The following is a 14,871-nucleotide window of genomic DNA, read 5'->3' as shown; positions in this document are numbered from 1 at the left end:
CCGCCCTCGGCCCGCCCCCGCCGCGGCCCCGCCGCCGAGTCCACCTTAAGGGGCGCGCTGACATCAGCGCGCCGCCGCCGCCCGTGGGGTGGGATTTCCTTCGCTGCCGCTGCCGCGGATCCTGCGCCGCGTCCAGCCCGCGCGCCCGACCCCGGCCCGACCCGGCCGGCCCCGCCCGCCCGGCCCCGGGGAGGGATGCGGCGGCGCGGCGCCCAGGATGCCCCGCAGCCCCGGGACGCGCCTCAAACCCGCCAAGTACATCCCGGTGGCCACGGCCGCTGCGCTGTTGGTTGGCTCCAGCACCCTCTTCTTCGTATTCACGTGAGTCGGCGCCGGGTCCAGCGCCTGGTGGCAGGGGGTGTGGGGGTGGGGGGTGGCCGAGTGGGTGCACGTGCCCCACGGGGTTGGCGGCGGGCTGGGCGGATCTGCAGGGGGCGGCGAGGGCAAGGGGCAAGGGGCTGCGTCCCGGGAGCGCGGACAGGTGAATGCCTGGCCCCTCTGAGCGTTCTAGCAGGCCCTGGGTGTGGCTGCAGCCCTTCCTTCCCGCGGTGCTTTGGAGGGGGACGCGTGTCACCCAGAGTCACCAGCCCTCCTCGCAGGCAGAGTGGGAGCTGTGAGCCCCCTTGTCACGGCCAGCTTGTAAAGCCAAGTTATTCCTGCGATTCCCGCGTAGGTGTGGCCTGCCCCACAGCCGCGGCTGGCCACTCCGGCCTGGATCGTCTGCCCTCTCTAAGCACAATACTGTTAGAGGTTCCAGGCCAGGCTGCACCCAGGCTCCTACACTTCTAGTCATGAGCGACAAAAAGACCTAAGAGGCCAGGCCACCAGTTGTGGGGAGGGAGCATTCTTGCTAGCCTGGCATCCACTGCCTCCATCCTCTTGATAGGCAGGCTCACAGATCATGGGGTCCTAGTGGTCATTCTTGAGGATCCCTGACCACTCGTTTTATTCTACAATTCCTAAGCCTGTGTGTACAGGTGACCAGAGGGATGGCCATTTGTTTCCAGGTGGGACAGTCCCAGATGTGAGCCTGGGGTGGACCTGAGCCACCCTTTCCATTTCGGCAGCATTTGTGGGAGTCTGCATTCTGTGCCTGTTGGGGGAGGAGAGTCCTTACCTGGAGGCTGGGGTTGGGTGGGTGCCACCGGCTGCAAAGAGCAAGTTTAAAAAAGGCCTGTGTGGACAGGCTTATTTCTGGCACCAGAGAGCCTGTGTATTCTTGTCACTCAGATGTCGGGGACTGTGGGACAGGAAGGGGTGGTGGTAGGTGGGCTTGGGGAACTAAGACTAGAGAAAACACATCTTGGAAAATTCAGTTCTCCGGAGGTCAGAGTGGGGTTCTGTCTCAGTGGGGTATCTCAGGTACAGTGTCTTTTTAACATAACTTTAAAATTAAGACATGGAATATGGGAATAAAAGTTTGAAGCGACATTAAAATCCTCTGCCCCCTGCTCTCCTCTCCTTGGAGGATTCCTGTAGTTTCAGAGGGTCCTTCTGTGGTGGTTCCTGGGAACTTGACCCAGCCCCCAGCTTTAGTCTCTGAGGTTGCTACCATTCTCCTGGGCAGAGCTTCCTCTGCTGTTCTTGAAGCTGGAGTTCTGGGCCCATACCTGTTGGTGCCCTTGAGGTGTGGGACTCCCTTTAGGAGACAGCACCTCACCCTGTGGGTAGCCCACTCTGACTTAAGCTGGCCTTGCAGTCGGGAGGATGTGGTATGACTTGGGCACTGCTCAGTCTATGTGCAACTCATCTGCCCTTGGGTGAGTCGCTGAGGTGTGGGCATGGCTGGCTCGGACCTTCTTCGCCCCACTTTGGCTCTGCTGTGGGGACTCCAGGTGGCTCTGTTCTCAGAAGAAGCTCTGCTAGACAGCTGTGCTGATTTGGGGTATGCCATGGTCCAGGCAGGTCTGGTAGCCATACTGGGTTAGGTGTCTTTTTCAGGATAGGATTGGTATTCTCTCAGTGCCTCTCTCCTGCCCTGTCTCTGCCCCAGCCCACTGACACCCCAGACACTAAGAAAAGGGAGTAGTTTACCCTTGGGGTCTATAGAGGGTCCTGGGGCTTTACCTGGAGGTGAGTGACCCTTCTGTCTCCTCTTTGCACAACTGAGTGTGAACTACTTCTCCCAGGGCACAACTTACTTACATGCCAAGGAGAGCGGGGCAGCCGAGAAGGGAGGCCTGAGGAGTAAAGGACCAAGGACTCCCTCCCACTCCAGCTCACCAAGAGGGGAGGCCCCAACAGTGTGCAGCCTCTTCCTAGAATAGGCTAAGGATAGGCAGGGCGTGAAACGGGACTGATCTCTGGAGGTAAGGTGGGAGGCTGAGGTGACTTCTAAGCCCCTTTCCCGGGAAGCCTCCTGGGCTCCTGCTGGGGTGTGTCTCTCTCTATGGTACAGTGCCAAGCTGGGTTTGGTTCTGGGGTGGGTTCAAAGGCTTCCTCTAGGCCAGACTGCCTCCAGATCCACTTCCCAAAGGACATGGATAATGCAATCCCGAGGGTGAGGCTTGCTATCAGGCGGCCAACCCTGGAGCTGTTAGACCATCTGGACACCTGGGGAGGTAGAGCTGGTTCTCAGGTGGGCCTGAGCCCTCTGCATGGTTAGAGGCCTAGTCTAGGACAGCAGACAGTCCAGGTCTGGGTCCCTGGCAGCCTTGGGGGACCTAGTAATGACTGGAGCATCATGGGAGGGGGCCTAGGTGTGAAAACTCTATGAACTCGATGCCAGGGTGTCCTGCTTGTGGCGGAAACCACTGCATTCTTCTGAACCAGTTTCTCTGTCTGTTCAGATGTCTAGGGATTGGACAGGTGGGTGCAGCTGCTTCCTACTCTAAAGCGCCTGGGATGTCCAGAGTGAGTGACTGCTGTTGTGGGTCCTGGATGTCCCACAGGCCAATGATGCTTTCAGATACAGTGTTAATGAAGAACTTGATTCAAGGAAAATGTCTTGAGTAAAAATTTTCCATTCCACATTTAGCTTTGGCAGATATTCTGTCCCTGAAGTCACCCCCTTACTGGGCGGTGTTTCTCTGCTGGCCTAGGGCGGGGCTCTGGACCTCCACCTGGGTGGGGCTCATAGTGGTGGCTTGTGTTTTTGCCTGAGTTACTGCTGTTCAGAGCGGATCTCAGACCTAGAGTTCTTGGTGCCCTGGAGCTAGGAAACACACACACACACACACACACACACACACACACACACACACACCCCACAGACGCCCACACCCACACAGGCACCCCAGAGAGAGAGACACACACATACAGATACCCCACACGCAGACACACTCACACACAGATATCCTCCACACATACACATATACGTGCACATACACACACACACACACACACACACACACACACACACACACACACACCCCAGTCCCTAGCAGGAAAGGGTCTCTAGGGCTGTAGCAGGCAGAGCTGTGCTACTCGCCGGAAGCCAGATGTCCCACATCTGCAGGCAGGGCCTCTAGGCTGCCTGACTTTTTCTGACCCTCCTGCAAGTTCAGGACTCAAAGTGGTGCCTGCAGGGGTCTGTGGGCTGCCTCCAGCTGGGACCTCTTGGAGCCAGCCAGGGTGGGGCTGGCTTGGGGTGTCTGGTAGGCCCGGGCTGGAGTAGGATGGATTCCACAGGCAAGCAAGTACCTAGTGCTCTTGTGTGCCACGTCCTTTGGGAAGGCTGGAGTGTCCCTGAGTATTCTCCGGTGTCTTTGTGTGCTCACACATCCTTTCAGTCTTCGGTGGTCCCTGTGCTCATGCTTGCCCTGTCCTTGGAGGCAGTGGGAAAGGAAAGCCCAGAGAGGCAGAGAGCTTGCCTGAGTCCCGGGGCGGTGGGCAGCTGACCTAGGTTAGAGGAGCCTGAGCGGGGAGGAGGAGGGGTGTGCCACATGGATGTGTTCATGTGTGCCCATGCGGCAGTCTCTGAGCATGAGCACATGTGTGGGTATGTCTGTATGGTGTGTGTGCCTACCATAAGTGTCTGCATGCAAGTTGTCCTGCCTGTACCTGTGTCTACAGCTGTTCATTTTTCATACATGTGGAATGGTGGTCTGTGCTTTCATACATTTGTGAGCTGCAAATTCGTGCTTCTGTGTGCACATACATATCTCTGTGTAGGTGCCTTAGAGCATGCTTGTGTTCACATGTTTTCGTGTTCATGTTTCTGCATGTGCCAGTATGTATTGTGTTCCTCCCTACAACCCCCCGTCCCTGCTCAGCACACAGGCTTTCTGAGTCTGGACCCTATCCAGACCCTGGTGAGGAGACCACTAGGCCTTTTTTCTTTAAGAGGGGCTACCTAGGCCAGAGGGCCTCCGGCAGCACCTAGAGAGGACAGATGCTTGGTCGTGGACCCAGGTCAAGCTTTTGGGGCTTAGAAACGATGCAAGGACGGTGATGTAGTGACTTTCCCACTCAGTGCATCAGGCCCGCGGACACCTTCTGACACCCACTGGCCCCTGCTGTGTTTATACAGGCGGTGCTCACACTGGCCGGAGGCTACCCAGCACGTGGCTCAAGGACTGCCCCTTTGCTCCCCAGGCATCTCACTCAGGGCAACCGTCTGGTCCATCTGGGCTGCTAAAGAGCTTGAGGCTCAGGGGGCAACACAGACTACAGGCGGCCGCGCTGGTGGGGATCACTCTCAAGCCCCGGGAGCTAGGCCCTTTCTATTTCATAGGGAGTGCATCCCCGAAGCTAGCCCACGAGAAAGCCAGGAGTCAGCCTGGCCCCAATACCTGTGGGCTTCAGCTTCTTGTTTATAAAGAGGGAGACGTCATGGCTGGGAACACCAAGGGCTTCGTGCGGGACAAGGTCTTGTAAGGACCGAACCGTGCCTGGTCTCCCCATGTACACCTCCACTTGCTGCTTCTTCCAGACCTGTGTCAGTCTGTCCTTTACAGCCGCCCTGGGACCGCTCACCACTTCCGCAGGTGCCACTAGGATTTCATGCTATACTTCTGATTTTCTGACATGGGGTCCGGATTTTTACTTTGTATCAGTGTGGAACCAGCCCCTCCCATTATCCATGGCAGGGAGCTGGAGAGGACTCTGTCCTAGCAGGCCTGACTGCTTCTCTCAGGGGTGTCTCCCCTGCCTCCTGAGCCCTTCATTGCTGAGCTGGCCATACCTTAGGGTGCCACCATTGCTTTGCTGAACAGCATGGATTGGAGGTCACAGACGTATTTTAGTGCCATCTGCATTCCGGTCGGGGATGGGAAATACGGAGTGTGCCATGTGTCAGGGGTGAACTCTCCAGGCTGACAGGTTGGGTGTGATCTCCTGCTGGACACGCGTGGTGGCTGTGGCCTGTGTTGTCATGCTGTATGTCCATGCTGGCCCAGGGAAGAAGATGGGGTGTCATGGCTGGTGGACCCATAGAGGGTGCTGCCGTGGGAAGCAGGAGCTTTAAATAGCCTCTTGCTTCCCACTAAAAATAGTTCTGCTGCCATGGAGGTGGTTGCTGGGGCGGCGGGCCTGGCTCCTGGCCAAGGCAGGCGTGGGCGCACAGCGTGGACTGTGCACTCGGGTGGCGGGTAACTGCAGGCCCTGCAGACGGCCGCCATCACTCTGTCTTGTGGTTAGGGCAACCATGAGGGAATCCCCACTGGCCTGGCTCCACAGAGGACCAAACACAGGCAGGAGAGTAAAGCCCTGTGTGTCTCAGCTGCCAGTGACTCCAAAGAAAACTCTGGGAGCCTGAGGCCAGAGGAGCTTCTTGAACCCACCGGGTGGCCTTCAGTAGCCACTGCAGGGTCAGGACGGGGGCTTAAGACCTGGCATGTCACTGTGGAGAGGATTCTGGTCAAGCCCCATCAGGACCGAGGCAGGTGTGTTTGAGGAAGATGTGCAAAGCCACTGCAGAAACGCTACAGAGAGAAGCCTTCTGGAAGGCTTCCTGGAAGAGGCGGCAGCATTGGCTCTGAGTGCTGTGGGATGGTGAGAGATGATGGGAAGAGTAGGGGCATGAGCTTCTCCAGGGTTTGTAGGTCTCCTGTGCTGCCACCTGACGAACAAGGTGGCAAACCCCAAAGAAGGGACTGCCAGAAAAGGAGACTGTCCCACAGGCACTGGCTGAGGCGGGGCTGCTGCGGCTCTCCACACCTCAGAAAGTGTCCCTGCTGAGGAGCCAGAAACAGCTCCCGCATGGCCTGACTCAAGCTGCTGGGTAGCTTGCTGATCTCTGAGTTCTCAGTTCCTGTCTGGGTCTCGTAGGAGTATGGCAGCCTGGGCAAGTTGTATTTGGGTTGGCTTAGCTCTGTGGCCACCCCAATGTTGTGGCCCTAGGCTGATGGTCCCCTCCAAGGTATGTCCTCAGCTGTGAATTGTGTTCCAGACGTGGCTCTGGGGGTTGCCAGGGTCAGAGCTAGCCCAGGGAGCTTACACTGGGCATGGTGGAGACAGCCAAGGAGGAAAAGGAGGAGCGATGGGCTAAGATCTGCCTGTGTGACTGCCGGCGGCCTGGTGGGCCCAGATGCATACATGTGGCTGCGTCTTACAACCCTGACCTTTCCTCCCTCAGGCCCCCAGACCCAGCTGTCTGCCCATTGTTCATTGCAGGTGCCCATGGTTGACAAGAGCTGTGTCTCCAGCTATTCCTGTCTACAATGGCATCCTCTTCCTCTTTGTCCTGGCCAACTTCAGTATGGCCACCTTCATGGACCCTGGAGTCTTCCCCCGAGGTAGGGCCCTGTGGAGGGCAGCTCGTCTGCTTCTTTTCACTAGGGTGTGAGTGGATGACTTGGGATTCCCAGTAGGTGGGCTGGGCAGAGATTAGAGAGGTCCTCTCCTGCTAGGAAACTCACCCTCCTGTACTCTTGCCACCCTCCTGGGCTCCTGATGTTCAGCGGACGAGGACGAGGACAAGGAGGATGACTTCCGGGCCCCACTGTACAAGAACGTGGATGTGCGTGGCATCCAGGTCCGCATGAAGTGGTGTGCAACATGCCACTTCTACCGCCCACCCCGCTGCTCACACTGCAGTGTCTGTGACAACTGTGTGGAGGTGACCGCCCCTGCCCCTCCCCCCACCAGGCCCTGTGCCCAGTTCCTACCCTTCGTGCCTTCTGACACACTGCCCCTGCCAGGACTTTGACCACCACTGCCCCTGGGTCAACAACTGCATTGGACGTCGCAACTACCGCTACTTCTTCCTGTTCCTGCTGTCGCTGAGTGCGCACATGGTGGGTGTGGTGGCCTTCGGCCTGGTCTACGTGCTCAACCACTCAGAGGGGCTGGGAGCTGCCCACACCACCATCACGTATCCTTGATCCTCACATGGTCCAGCCCGAGGCAGCGTGTCCTGGGGGGTCAGTGGGTGCCTGACTCTTCCGGCAGAAGAGTCACCGTGCTTAGGCGAGAGGGGACCACAGGACTGTGTCACTGCAGTGGGGGTGGGCTCCCCTTGCTCTTGCCTCCGCTGTTGGCCTTAACGGTCCAGCATGGCTGTCATGTGTGTGGCCGGCCTTTTCTTCATTCCTGTCATCGGCCTCACTGGCTTCCACGTGGTACTGGTCACGCGGGGGCGCACCACCAATGAGCAGGTGCAGACCCTGTGGGCTGGGCCTCAGGAACCCTCACGTGAGGTTACTTAGGCAGCCGTGGGAGGAGGGGCGCAGGGTGTGGGGCCATGGCTACCCTTGTACACCTGCCACCCGTGAACATCGCAGCCACCAACAACTCGAGGCCTGGAAATGCTTTAACTCCCTGCAAGGGCGGGCAAAGACAGCCTGGGTGTGGGGCACCGCTGGGCCCACCGTGCCCACACTGCTGCCCACGAAGACCACTTTTAAGGACCCCACCTACCTTTGCCTGTCTCCCTGCCTGTCCTGGGTGGCCAGGCTGGCTGAGGGGTCCCATGTCCACAGGTGACTGGGAAGTTCCGCGGGGGTGTGAATCCCTTCACCCGAGGCTGCTATGGGAACGTGGAGCACGTGTTATGCAGTCCCCTGGCGCCCCGGTGAGGCCCGGCCTGGGCAGGGGGACAAGGAGGCCTGTTCTGGGTGTGGGGTGGGCAGCCTCAGACCCTCAGCCTGGTTCCTTTCTGCACTGGCCAGGTGGGGTTGGCCTCGCCTTGTCTGTCCTGGCCTGCTTGTCTGGCCACTGACCTCTTTGCCCTGGTACAGGTATGTGGTGGAGTCCCCTAGGATGCCGCTCTCAGTGAGCCTAAAGCCACCCTTCCTGAGGCCTGAGCTCCTGGATCGAGCTGTGCCCCTCAAGGTCAAACTTAGCGACAATGGGCTGAAATCTGGCCGCAGCAAGGTGGGGGTCTGGACTGGAACAGTAAGGAGGCTGAGAGTGGGGCTGTGGGGTGTATGGGTGGGGGCAGGAAGAAGAGGTAGAGAAACTGGGCAAGTTTTGTGCATGTGTCTAGAGTCACAGGAAGATACTATTAAAAAAACCTAAACTTCAGGCTGGGCGTGGTGGCACACGCCTTTAATCCCAGCACTGGGGAGGCAGAGCCAGGCAGATCTCTGTGAGTTTGAGGACATCTTGGTCTACAGAGAAAAACCCTGTCTTAAAAAAGCCAGCTGGGCAGTGGTGGCGCACGCCTTTAATCCCAGCACTCAGGAGGCAGAGCCAGGCGGATCTCTGTGAGTTCGAGGCCAGCCTGGTCTACAGAGCGAAATCCAGGATAGGCACCAAAATTACACAGAGAAACCCTGTCTTAAAAAACTGGGAAAAAAAAAAAAAAGGAAAAAAACAAAGCAAAACCACACTTCACCCACCACTGCTCCCTCTTCGCTAGTCCAAGGGCAGTCTAGACCAGCTGGATGAGAAGCCCCTGGACCTTGGACCTCCACTGCCCCCCAAGATAGAAGCTGGCACCTTTGGAAGAGATCTGAAGACCCCAAGGCCTGGCAGTGCTGGTGAGGTGGAGGGCAGCTGAGGAAAGGGACGTGGACTGACCCTTGTGTGACTCCCCCGTGACGGTGATCCCTCTTCCCAGAGAGTGCCCTATCAGGACCGAGGACCAGCCCCCCAACACCTGCCATGTATAAGTTCCGGCCAGCTTTCTCCACTGGTCCCAAGACACCCTTCTGTGGACCCAGTGAGCAGGTAAGTCCAGGCTCTGCCTCTGGGAAGGGCCCAACTCTGGAGACAGCCCTACCTCTGGGAGGAACCTGCCCCTGGGAAAGGTCTGTCCTCGGATAGAGCCTTATTTGGTCATGGTGTCCTGTCCCTGTCCCTCTTGTGCTCCTGACAAGGCCGTCCTTGTCAGAGTTGTCCTGTGCATGCTGGCAGGACTCCATCCTGTGGGCATGCTGAGCTGGGGTCCCTTGGAGGGGAGGGTGTGCGATCGTCCTGGCCTGGCTTATCTTTTTCTCCATTGGCATTGCCCTTAGAGCAGGTGGGCAGCTTCGCCCTCTGGTAGTTAGGATGTCTGGAATTCCACCATTAGTCATTCTGTAAGACCCACGGGAAGCCCTTAGAAGAATTGAAGGTTTGTTTGAGCACATTTATTTTCCTGAGTTAAGTACTTCTTTGTCTACCACTGTGGAACAGTCAGCAGCATGGAGCAGCCTGTGGTGTTCCCAAGGCTGCCATCCCTCCTAGAGGTTGCCTACGGGACTAGTTCCACACATCTAGACCAGCTCTGCCCTGGGGGCCTCCTTATCTGGTCCATTGGGTGAGATTGTGAGCCTGGGCCCCTATGGGTGAGGGTCCGTTCTAGGGGCAATGTGGTAGCCTTGTTGCCCAGCAGGAGGGTTGTGTAGGTTGGAATGATGGGCTTCAGATGCCCTTCCTGTGCTATCACCTTCCTGTGACTGATCTGTGCCCCACAAAGGAATCCATAAGGCTGCCTGAGTATACCAGGACAATATTATTCTTTCAGGCTTTGGAATTTGAGGGGCGTGTGGCTCAGCCCTAGTCACAGAGACTAAAGAAGCCCTCTACCTGTGGCTGCTCTAGGTTAGAGAGACCCAAGACCATGGACCTGTATGTCTGAAGAAACCAGCTCTGTCTGGCCTTTCATTACAGAGTCCCACCCTTGGTTGCCTTAGAAAGGGTCCTCGTAGCCTGTCTTAGTGATTGTGGGTAGAAGCAAGCCCCACACCACCTCTCCTTGGGAGACAAACTCTAGGGACGTGGTACTGAGTCTTCTGTTCGAACTTCCGTCCATAGTAGGTGGGTGTGGGGCAGGGACGGGAACCTTCGTTCAGCAGATTGTATTAGTTGCCCTTGCTTCCATGGCTGGCGTATTGAACCACAGCCTCAGAGTTCTTGGTGCTGTAGGGTCAGGTAAGGGGTGAGGGTGGGCAGTGGTGAGAGCGCCCTGTCCTCCTACAGGTCCCAGGCCCTGACTCCCTTACTCTGGCAGATGACAGCACCCACAGTCTAGACTTTGTGTCCGAGCCCAGCCTGGATCTCCCAGACCATGGGCCCGGTGGTCTGCATCCTCCCTATCCCCCTTCCCCACCCCTCAATGCCACGGATGCCTTCTCAGGTGCCTTACGCTCCCTGAGTCTCAAGGCTGCCAGCCGGCGGGGTGGGGACCACATCACCCTCCAGCCACTGCATTCTGAAGGTGGGCCCCCGACACCTCACCGTGCCCTCTTTGCCCCTCATGCACTGCCCAACCGCAATGGCAGCCTGTCCTATGACAGCCTACTTAACCCTGGCTCACCCAGTGGCCACGCATGCCCCACACACCCCTCTGTTGGCATGGCCAGCTACCATTCACCCTACCTGCACCCTGGGCCATCAGATCCACCACGGCCCCCACCCCGCAGCTTCAGCCCTGTGCTGGGTCCCCGGCCTAGGGAACCCTCTCCTGTGCGCTATGACAACCTGTCTCGGACCATCATGGCCTCTATCCAGGAGCGCAAGGACAGGGAGGAGCGTGAACGCCTGCTGCGCTCCCAGACTGACTCACTCTTTGGCGATTCTGGTGTCTATGACACACCCAGCTCCTACAGCCTGCAACAGGCCAGTGTGTTAACAGAAGGTCCCCGTGGCTCTGTGCTGCGCTATGGCTCCAGGGATGACCTCGTGGCTGGGCCTGGCTTCGGTGGTGCCCGAAATCCTGCCCTGCAGACATCATTGTCCTCACTGTCGAGCTCCATGAGTCGGGCACCGCGGACATCTTCTTCCTCCCTGCAGGCTGACCAAGCCAACAACAATGCCCCAGGACCCCGGCCTGGCAGTGGTTCACACAGGTCACCCGCCCGTCAGGGCCTGCCTTCCCCACCAGGCACTCCCCGATCTCCCTCTTACACGGGCTCCAAGGCTGTTGCCTTCATCCATACGGACCTCCCGGACCGGCCACCCTCACTGGCTATGCAGAGGTGGGTGCCCAGAAGTGTAGATGGGTTTGTCTGTGCAGGGCCCCTGATGACCTGGTTCTCCCAGCTCAACCTGGAGACCCACGGTTGTCTACAGGGACAGTGTAAGGTGGGTGGGCTTTACCTTGCCTTCAAGGCCCCTAGTTACCCTGTTGTGGAAGGTCTGGCTCTGGGTACATGATGCATGTGGGAACAGACACAGTTGCATGCTGAGCCAGCACAGACTTGGCCCAGGGCCCTCCCTGGAGCCAGCCACACATGGATCTGTGGACTCCTACCTTCCCAGGCACATGGTCCTCCCCTGGCCTCGACATGTGCTCAGCATGCTAAGACTAGGGGGTATTGCCTCACCACACCTGATACGCACTTGAGCTTGAAGCCCCAGAAGGCAAGGGGCCTCCATGCTTAAAAAATGGGGAAGGGCAGGTGGGACCCAGGTACCTGAGCATTGGTTTCATTGTTTTGGTCTCTGGTGAGTCCTGAGAGGAGACCCTGTTTGGGCTATGTGGCTACAAAGGACCCATAGGGTATCTCTACCTATGCAGGAGCTCCTTGGTTTGCTCAGGAGTGGTGAGGTGGGGAGACCAGCTACAGTTCCCTCAGGGGAACACTAGTCAGCTCTGGACAGGTCATAGGGGCAGTGCTGCCCCTCATCTTCCTGAGAGTGGGCAAAGAGTTGGGGGCCCACTACTGGGCTTCTCAACTTCAAGCCTAGTGGACAGGGTAGGGCCCAGAGACTCAGGCTGGCTGCTCTTTGGCTGATTCAACTGGGAGAGATCAAGGTACCCATGAGGATGACAGCAGTTCTAGCAATATCTGTCTGTGCTGTGATAGCACAACCCTCTAAGGGAGAGGACTGCCCAGGGTCCACATCTGCATTGTCCTGCTGCCCACTGTCCTGTGTTCACTGTCTGTGCATGTTTTGATGCAGGGATCACCCTCAGCTGAAGACCCCCCCAAGTAAGCTTAACGGGCAGTCCCCGGGCATGGCCCGTCTGGGGCCTGCTGCCAGCCCCATGGGGCCCAACGCCAGCCCTGCCCGGCACACGCTGGTTAAGAAGGTATCCGGCGTGGGTGGGACTACGTACGAAATCTCGGTGTAAGAACTGAGCACCACTCATCTGCTGTGATTCCACGGGGACCAGGACCCCCACAGTAGCTCCCCCACCCCCATCAACTTCTCTGCCCCAGGGAGAGGAGGCTACCCAAGCCTGGTGTGGACACATCAACAGGAAAGAAAGCCCTGCCTCCACAAGCTTGTGCTCCGGCCTCTGCCTGTTCATCAACTTACCTGCTCACGGGGCAGATGGATCCAAGGCTGTGGGCTGTGATGGGGACCTGGACCGCCTCCTCCATCAGCCAGTCTTGGCCCTGCACCCTATTGCCCTCATTCCCCAAGGCCAGTCCCCAACAGTCCCACGGGCCCACTCTTTCCTTTCTGGATGGGTTGCTCTAGCCCTGTGCTCCCAGCTGCTCCTAATACATGGCCTTTCACTGACCTAGCTGGTAGCTTGTTGCTTGGCAAGGCCTATGCTTTGCAGGGAGTGTAACCCTGGCCTACTCTGGGTTGGGATGGATGGATGGACAGATAATCCAGCTGTAGCAGGGGTCCTAGCTCCCTGTGTTCGTCTTGCCTGGCTGGTGGGTTTATGTCCATGTCTGTATGCTCTGCTGCCGTGCCTCGTCTGACGTCCTAGCGCTCGGCTGCCACTGTTCTTTCATCAAAGCCTTAACTTCTGCTTTATGCTCTTGTGGGAGGTGATGGGAGGATGGTAGGCCAGAGCAGGGAGGGGACCAGATGCTGCCCCAGGGACTGGTGGGGGCCTGGAGCCCCCCTCACTCACTCTCAGGCCTACCCTGCCAAACTGGAGAGTCCTCACCCCAAAGCATACAGAGTTCCCAGCACTGGCTTGGCCAGTGCCGCTGGGAAGTATATCAGGGAGGGTCAGTTCTCCCCCGGCACCAGGGACCCGAGTAAGCACATGGCAGCGTCCGCTTGCATTGTCTGTTTTACGTTTTTATATTTACATCTATATATCTATAATTTTATTAAAAAAAGGAAAAATCATTTTGATCCTTTCCTTGGGCAAAGGCTACGGCTGTGGATGCAGGGGAGGGTGTCAGGAAAGGGGTTGGCCAGCTGGCACAGGGTGGCACGTTCCTCTTGGACATTTCTGATGACGTGCCAAGTCAGACCAGTTGGTAATGGGCCTTCGGCTGGTGAGTCTGTGTCGTGTTGGACAGCAGGGTTTGTGGTGACAGGCTAGGACCACAGCTGCCTCCTGGGACTCCGAGGCAGGTGCACTGGAGGGGGCACCTGGGGCCAACACCTGGCTGAGAGCCCTACAGAAGTTACTGTACTTTCTAGAAATCACTCTTCTGTGCTATATGCCAAGGGAGGGATTACAGAGTGCCAGGAAGCCACATTTTTCTGAGCTAGGGCTCAGAGCAGGGCTGGAGAGGGCTGGGCTAGGTCCAGTATCTTGGGGAGGGATTTCCAGGGATTCTGAGGGGAGGTGTCCAGAGCCTAGGGCCCCATAGCTGTACCCCAGCTGACCTCCATCTTTCTGCTTCTCTCTCATGGACGTCGGCCCACAGGGGGCGAATTGGCACCTGTAGTCGTGGATGGGGGTGGCGTGGTCCGCCTAGGGGGACTCCTGGCCTGCACCTCTGCCACCTTGGCCTTCCCGAGGATCACCCGCCGCTGCGGGCCCCCTGGAGCGTGGCCGCTGGGGCGCCCCCCCGTGGGACCATTTGCCGGCTACACTCTGCTGCATCCAGCCTTTTCCCCAGCCTCTCAGGTCCCTAGCAGGACACCAGTAGGTGGCTCTAGGGTCATGAACAACCTGCTGGGGATGCAGAAGACCAGGCTGCTGGAGAGCTTAGAGTGGGGTTGGATGTGGCCCAGGATCCCTGTCCGTTCCCTGTCAACCAGCCACATCTTGACTGATCAGTCTGCCAGGGCCCATGACCCTGTGTCCAGGTGACCTCAGGAAGTCCCCCCATCTGCTGCAGGGGTCCAGTGCCCCACTGGGGGTGGCCCCAGAGCTACTGGGAACCAGCATGACGTTCACCCCAGCCTCCCTATCCCTTCCAAGCACTTTAAGCCACTCCTCTGGGGAGCCCAGGCCTCTGTGGGTTGGGCTGGGGTGGGGGTCTCAGGTCATTGCAGGCTGCTGCATCCCTCCACTCCACCCCAAGCACATGAACAGATGCCTTAAAGTCCTGGAGCTGCCAGCCAGCCTGATGGACCACAGACTTGGCCCATCCATCTCTGCCTCTTGCCTGTCCTGACCCCACTTGGGCCTTCTGTATTCAGGGGTGATGCTCTAGGAACACCCCAGCCTGCAGGCCTGGTTGCCTCTAGAAGGGCAGAACCCCTGCCAACTCCCCCTTTTGCACAGGGACCCTGTCCTGGGGTCCACTCTGGGCAGCAGCTCTGTGTCTCCCATTTGGGGACCCAGAGTCCACAAAACTCTCTTCTGTTCTACAAGATTTCCTCCCTCAACTACCCTAATAAATTTTTTTTGTGTTTACCTCTGTGGCACTATCCAGCAATGTGAATCCCCTTGCTTTAGCCTTGGACAGT

The 14,871-nt window shown here is 58.0% G+C and overlaps 1 protein-coding gene across 3 annotated transcripts; it reads left to right on the top strand.

Annotated features, from left to right (window-relative positions):
* Positions 1 to 154: 154 nt before the first annotated feature.
* Zdhhc8 (zinc finger DHHC-type palmitoyltransferase 8) lies at positions 155 to 14,818 on the top strand. Of its 3 annotated transcripts, none has more exons than XM_052740232.1 (11): positions 155 to 321; positions 6,556 to 6,677; positions 6,843 to 7,000; positions 7,083 to 7,255; positions 7,436 to 7,538; positions 7,863 to 7,954; positions 8,121 to 8,256; positions 8,744 to 8,864; positions 8,945 to 9,054; positions 10,288 to 11,285; positions 13,881 to 14,818. In XM_052740232.1, exons 1-11 carry the CDS (start codon positions 218 to 220, stop codon positions 14,089 to 14,091), a joined length of 2,328 nt encoding a protein of 775 aa, XP_052596192.1. In that variant the 5' UTR covers positions 155 to 217; the 3' UTR covers positions 14,092 to 14,818. The 3 variants fall into 3 exon arrangements, with proteins under 3 accessions (XP_052596192.1, XP_052596193.1, XP_052596194.1); XM_052740233.1 differs by lacking the exon at positions 13,881 to 14,818 and adding an exon at positions 12,214 to 13,350; XM_052740234.1 differs by lacking the exon at positions 155 to 321 and having other exon boundaries at positions 6,564 to 6,677; positions 6,792 to 7,000.
* Positions 14,819 to 14,871: the final 53 nt, after the last annotated feature.

This window comes from Peromyscus californicus, unplaced genomic scaffold (assembly GCF_007827085.1).
Source record: "Peromyscus californicus insignis strain IS unplaced genomic scaffold, ASM782708v3 Scaffold_16__1_contigs__length_79575227, whole genome shotgun sequence".
Lineage (NCBI taxonomy): Eukaryota > Metazoa > Chordata > Mammalia > Rodentia > Cricetidae > Peromyscus > Peromyscus californicus.
Note: the sequence above shows the minus strand (reverse complement) of the source record. Positions and strands in the feature narration are given on the sequence as shown.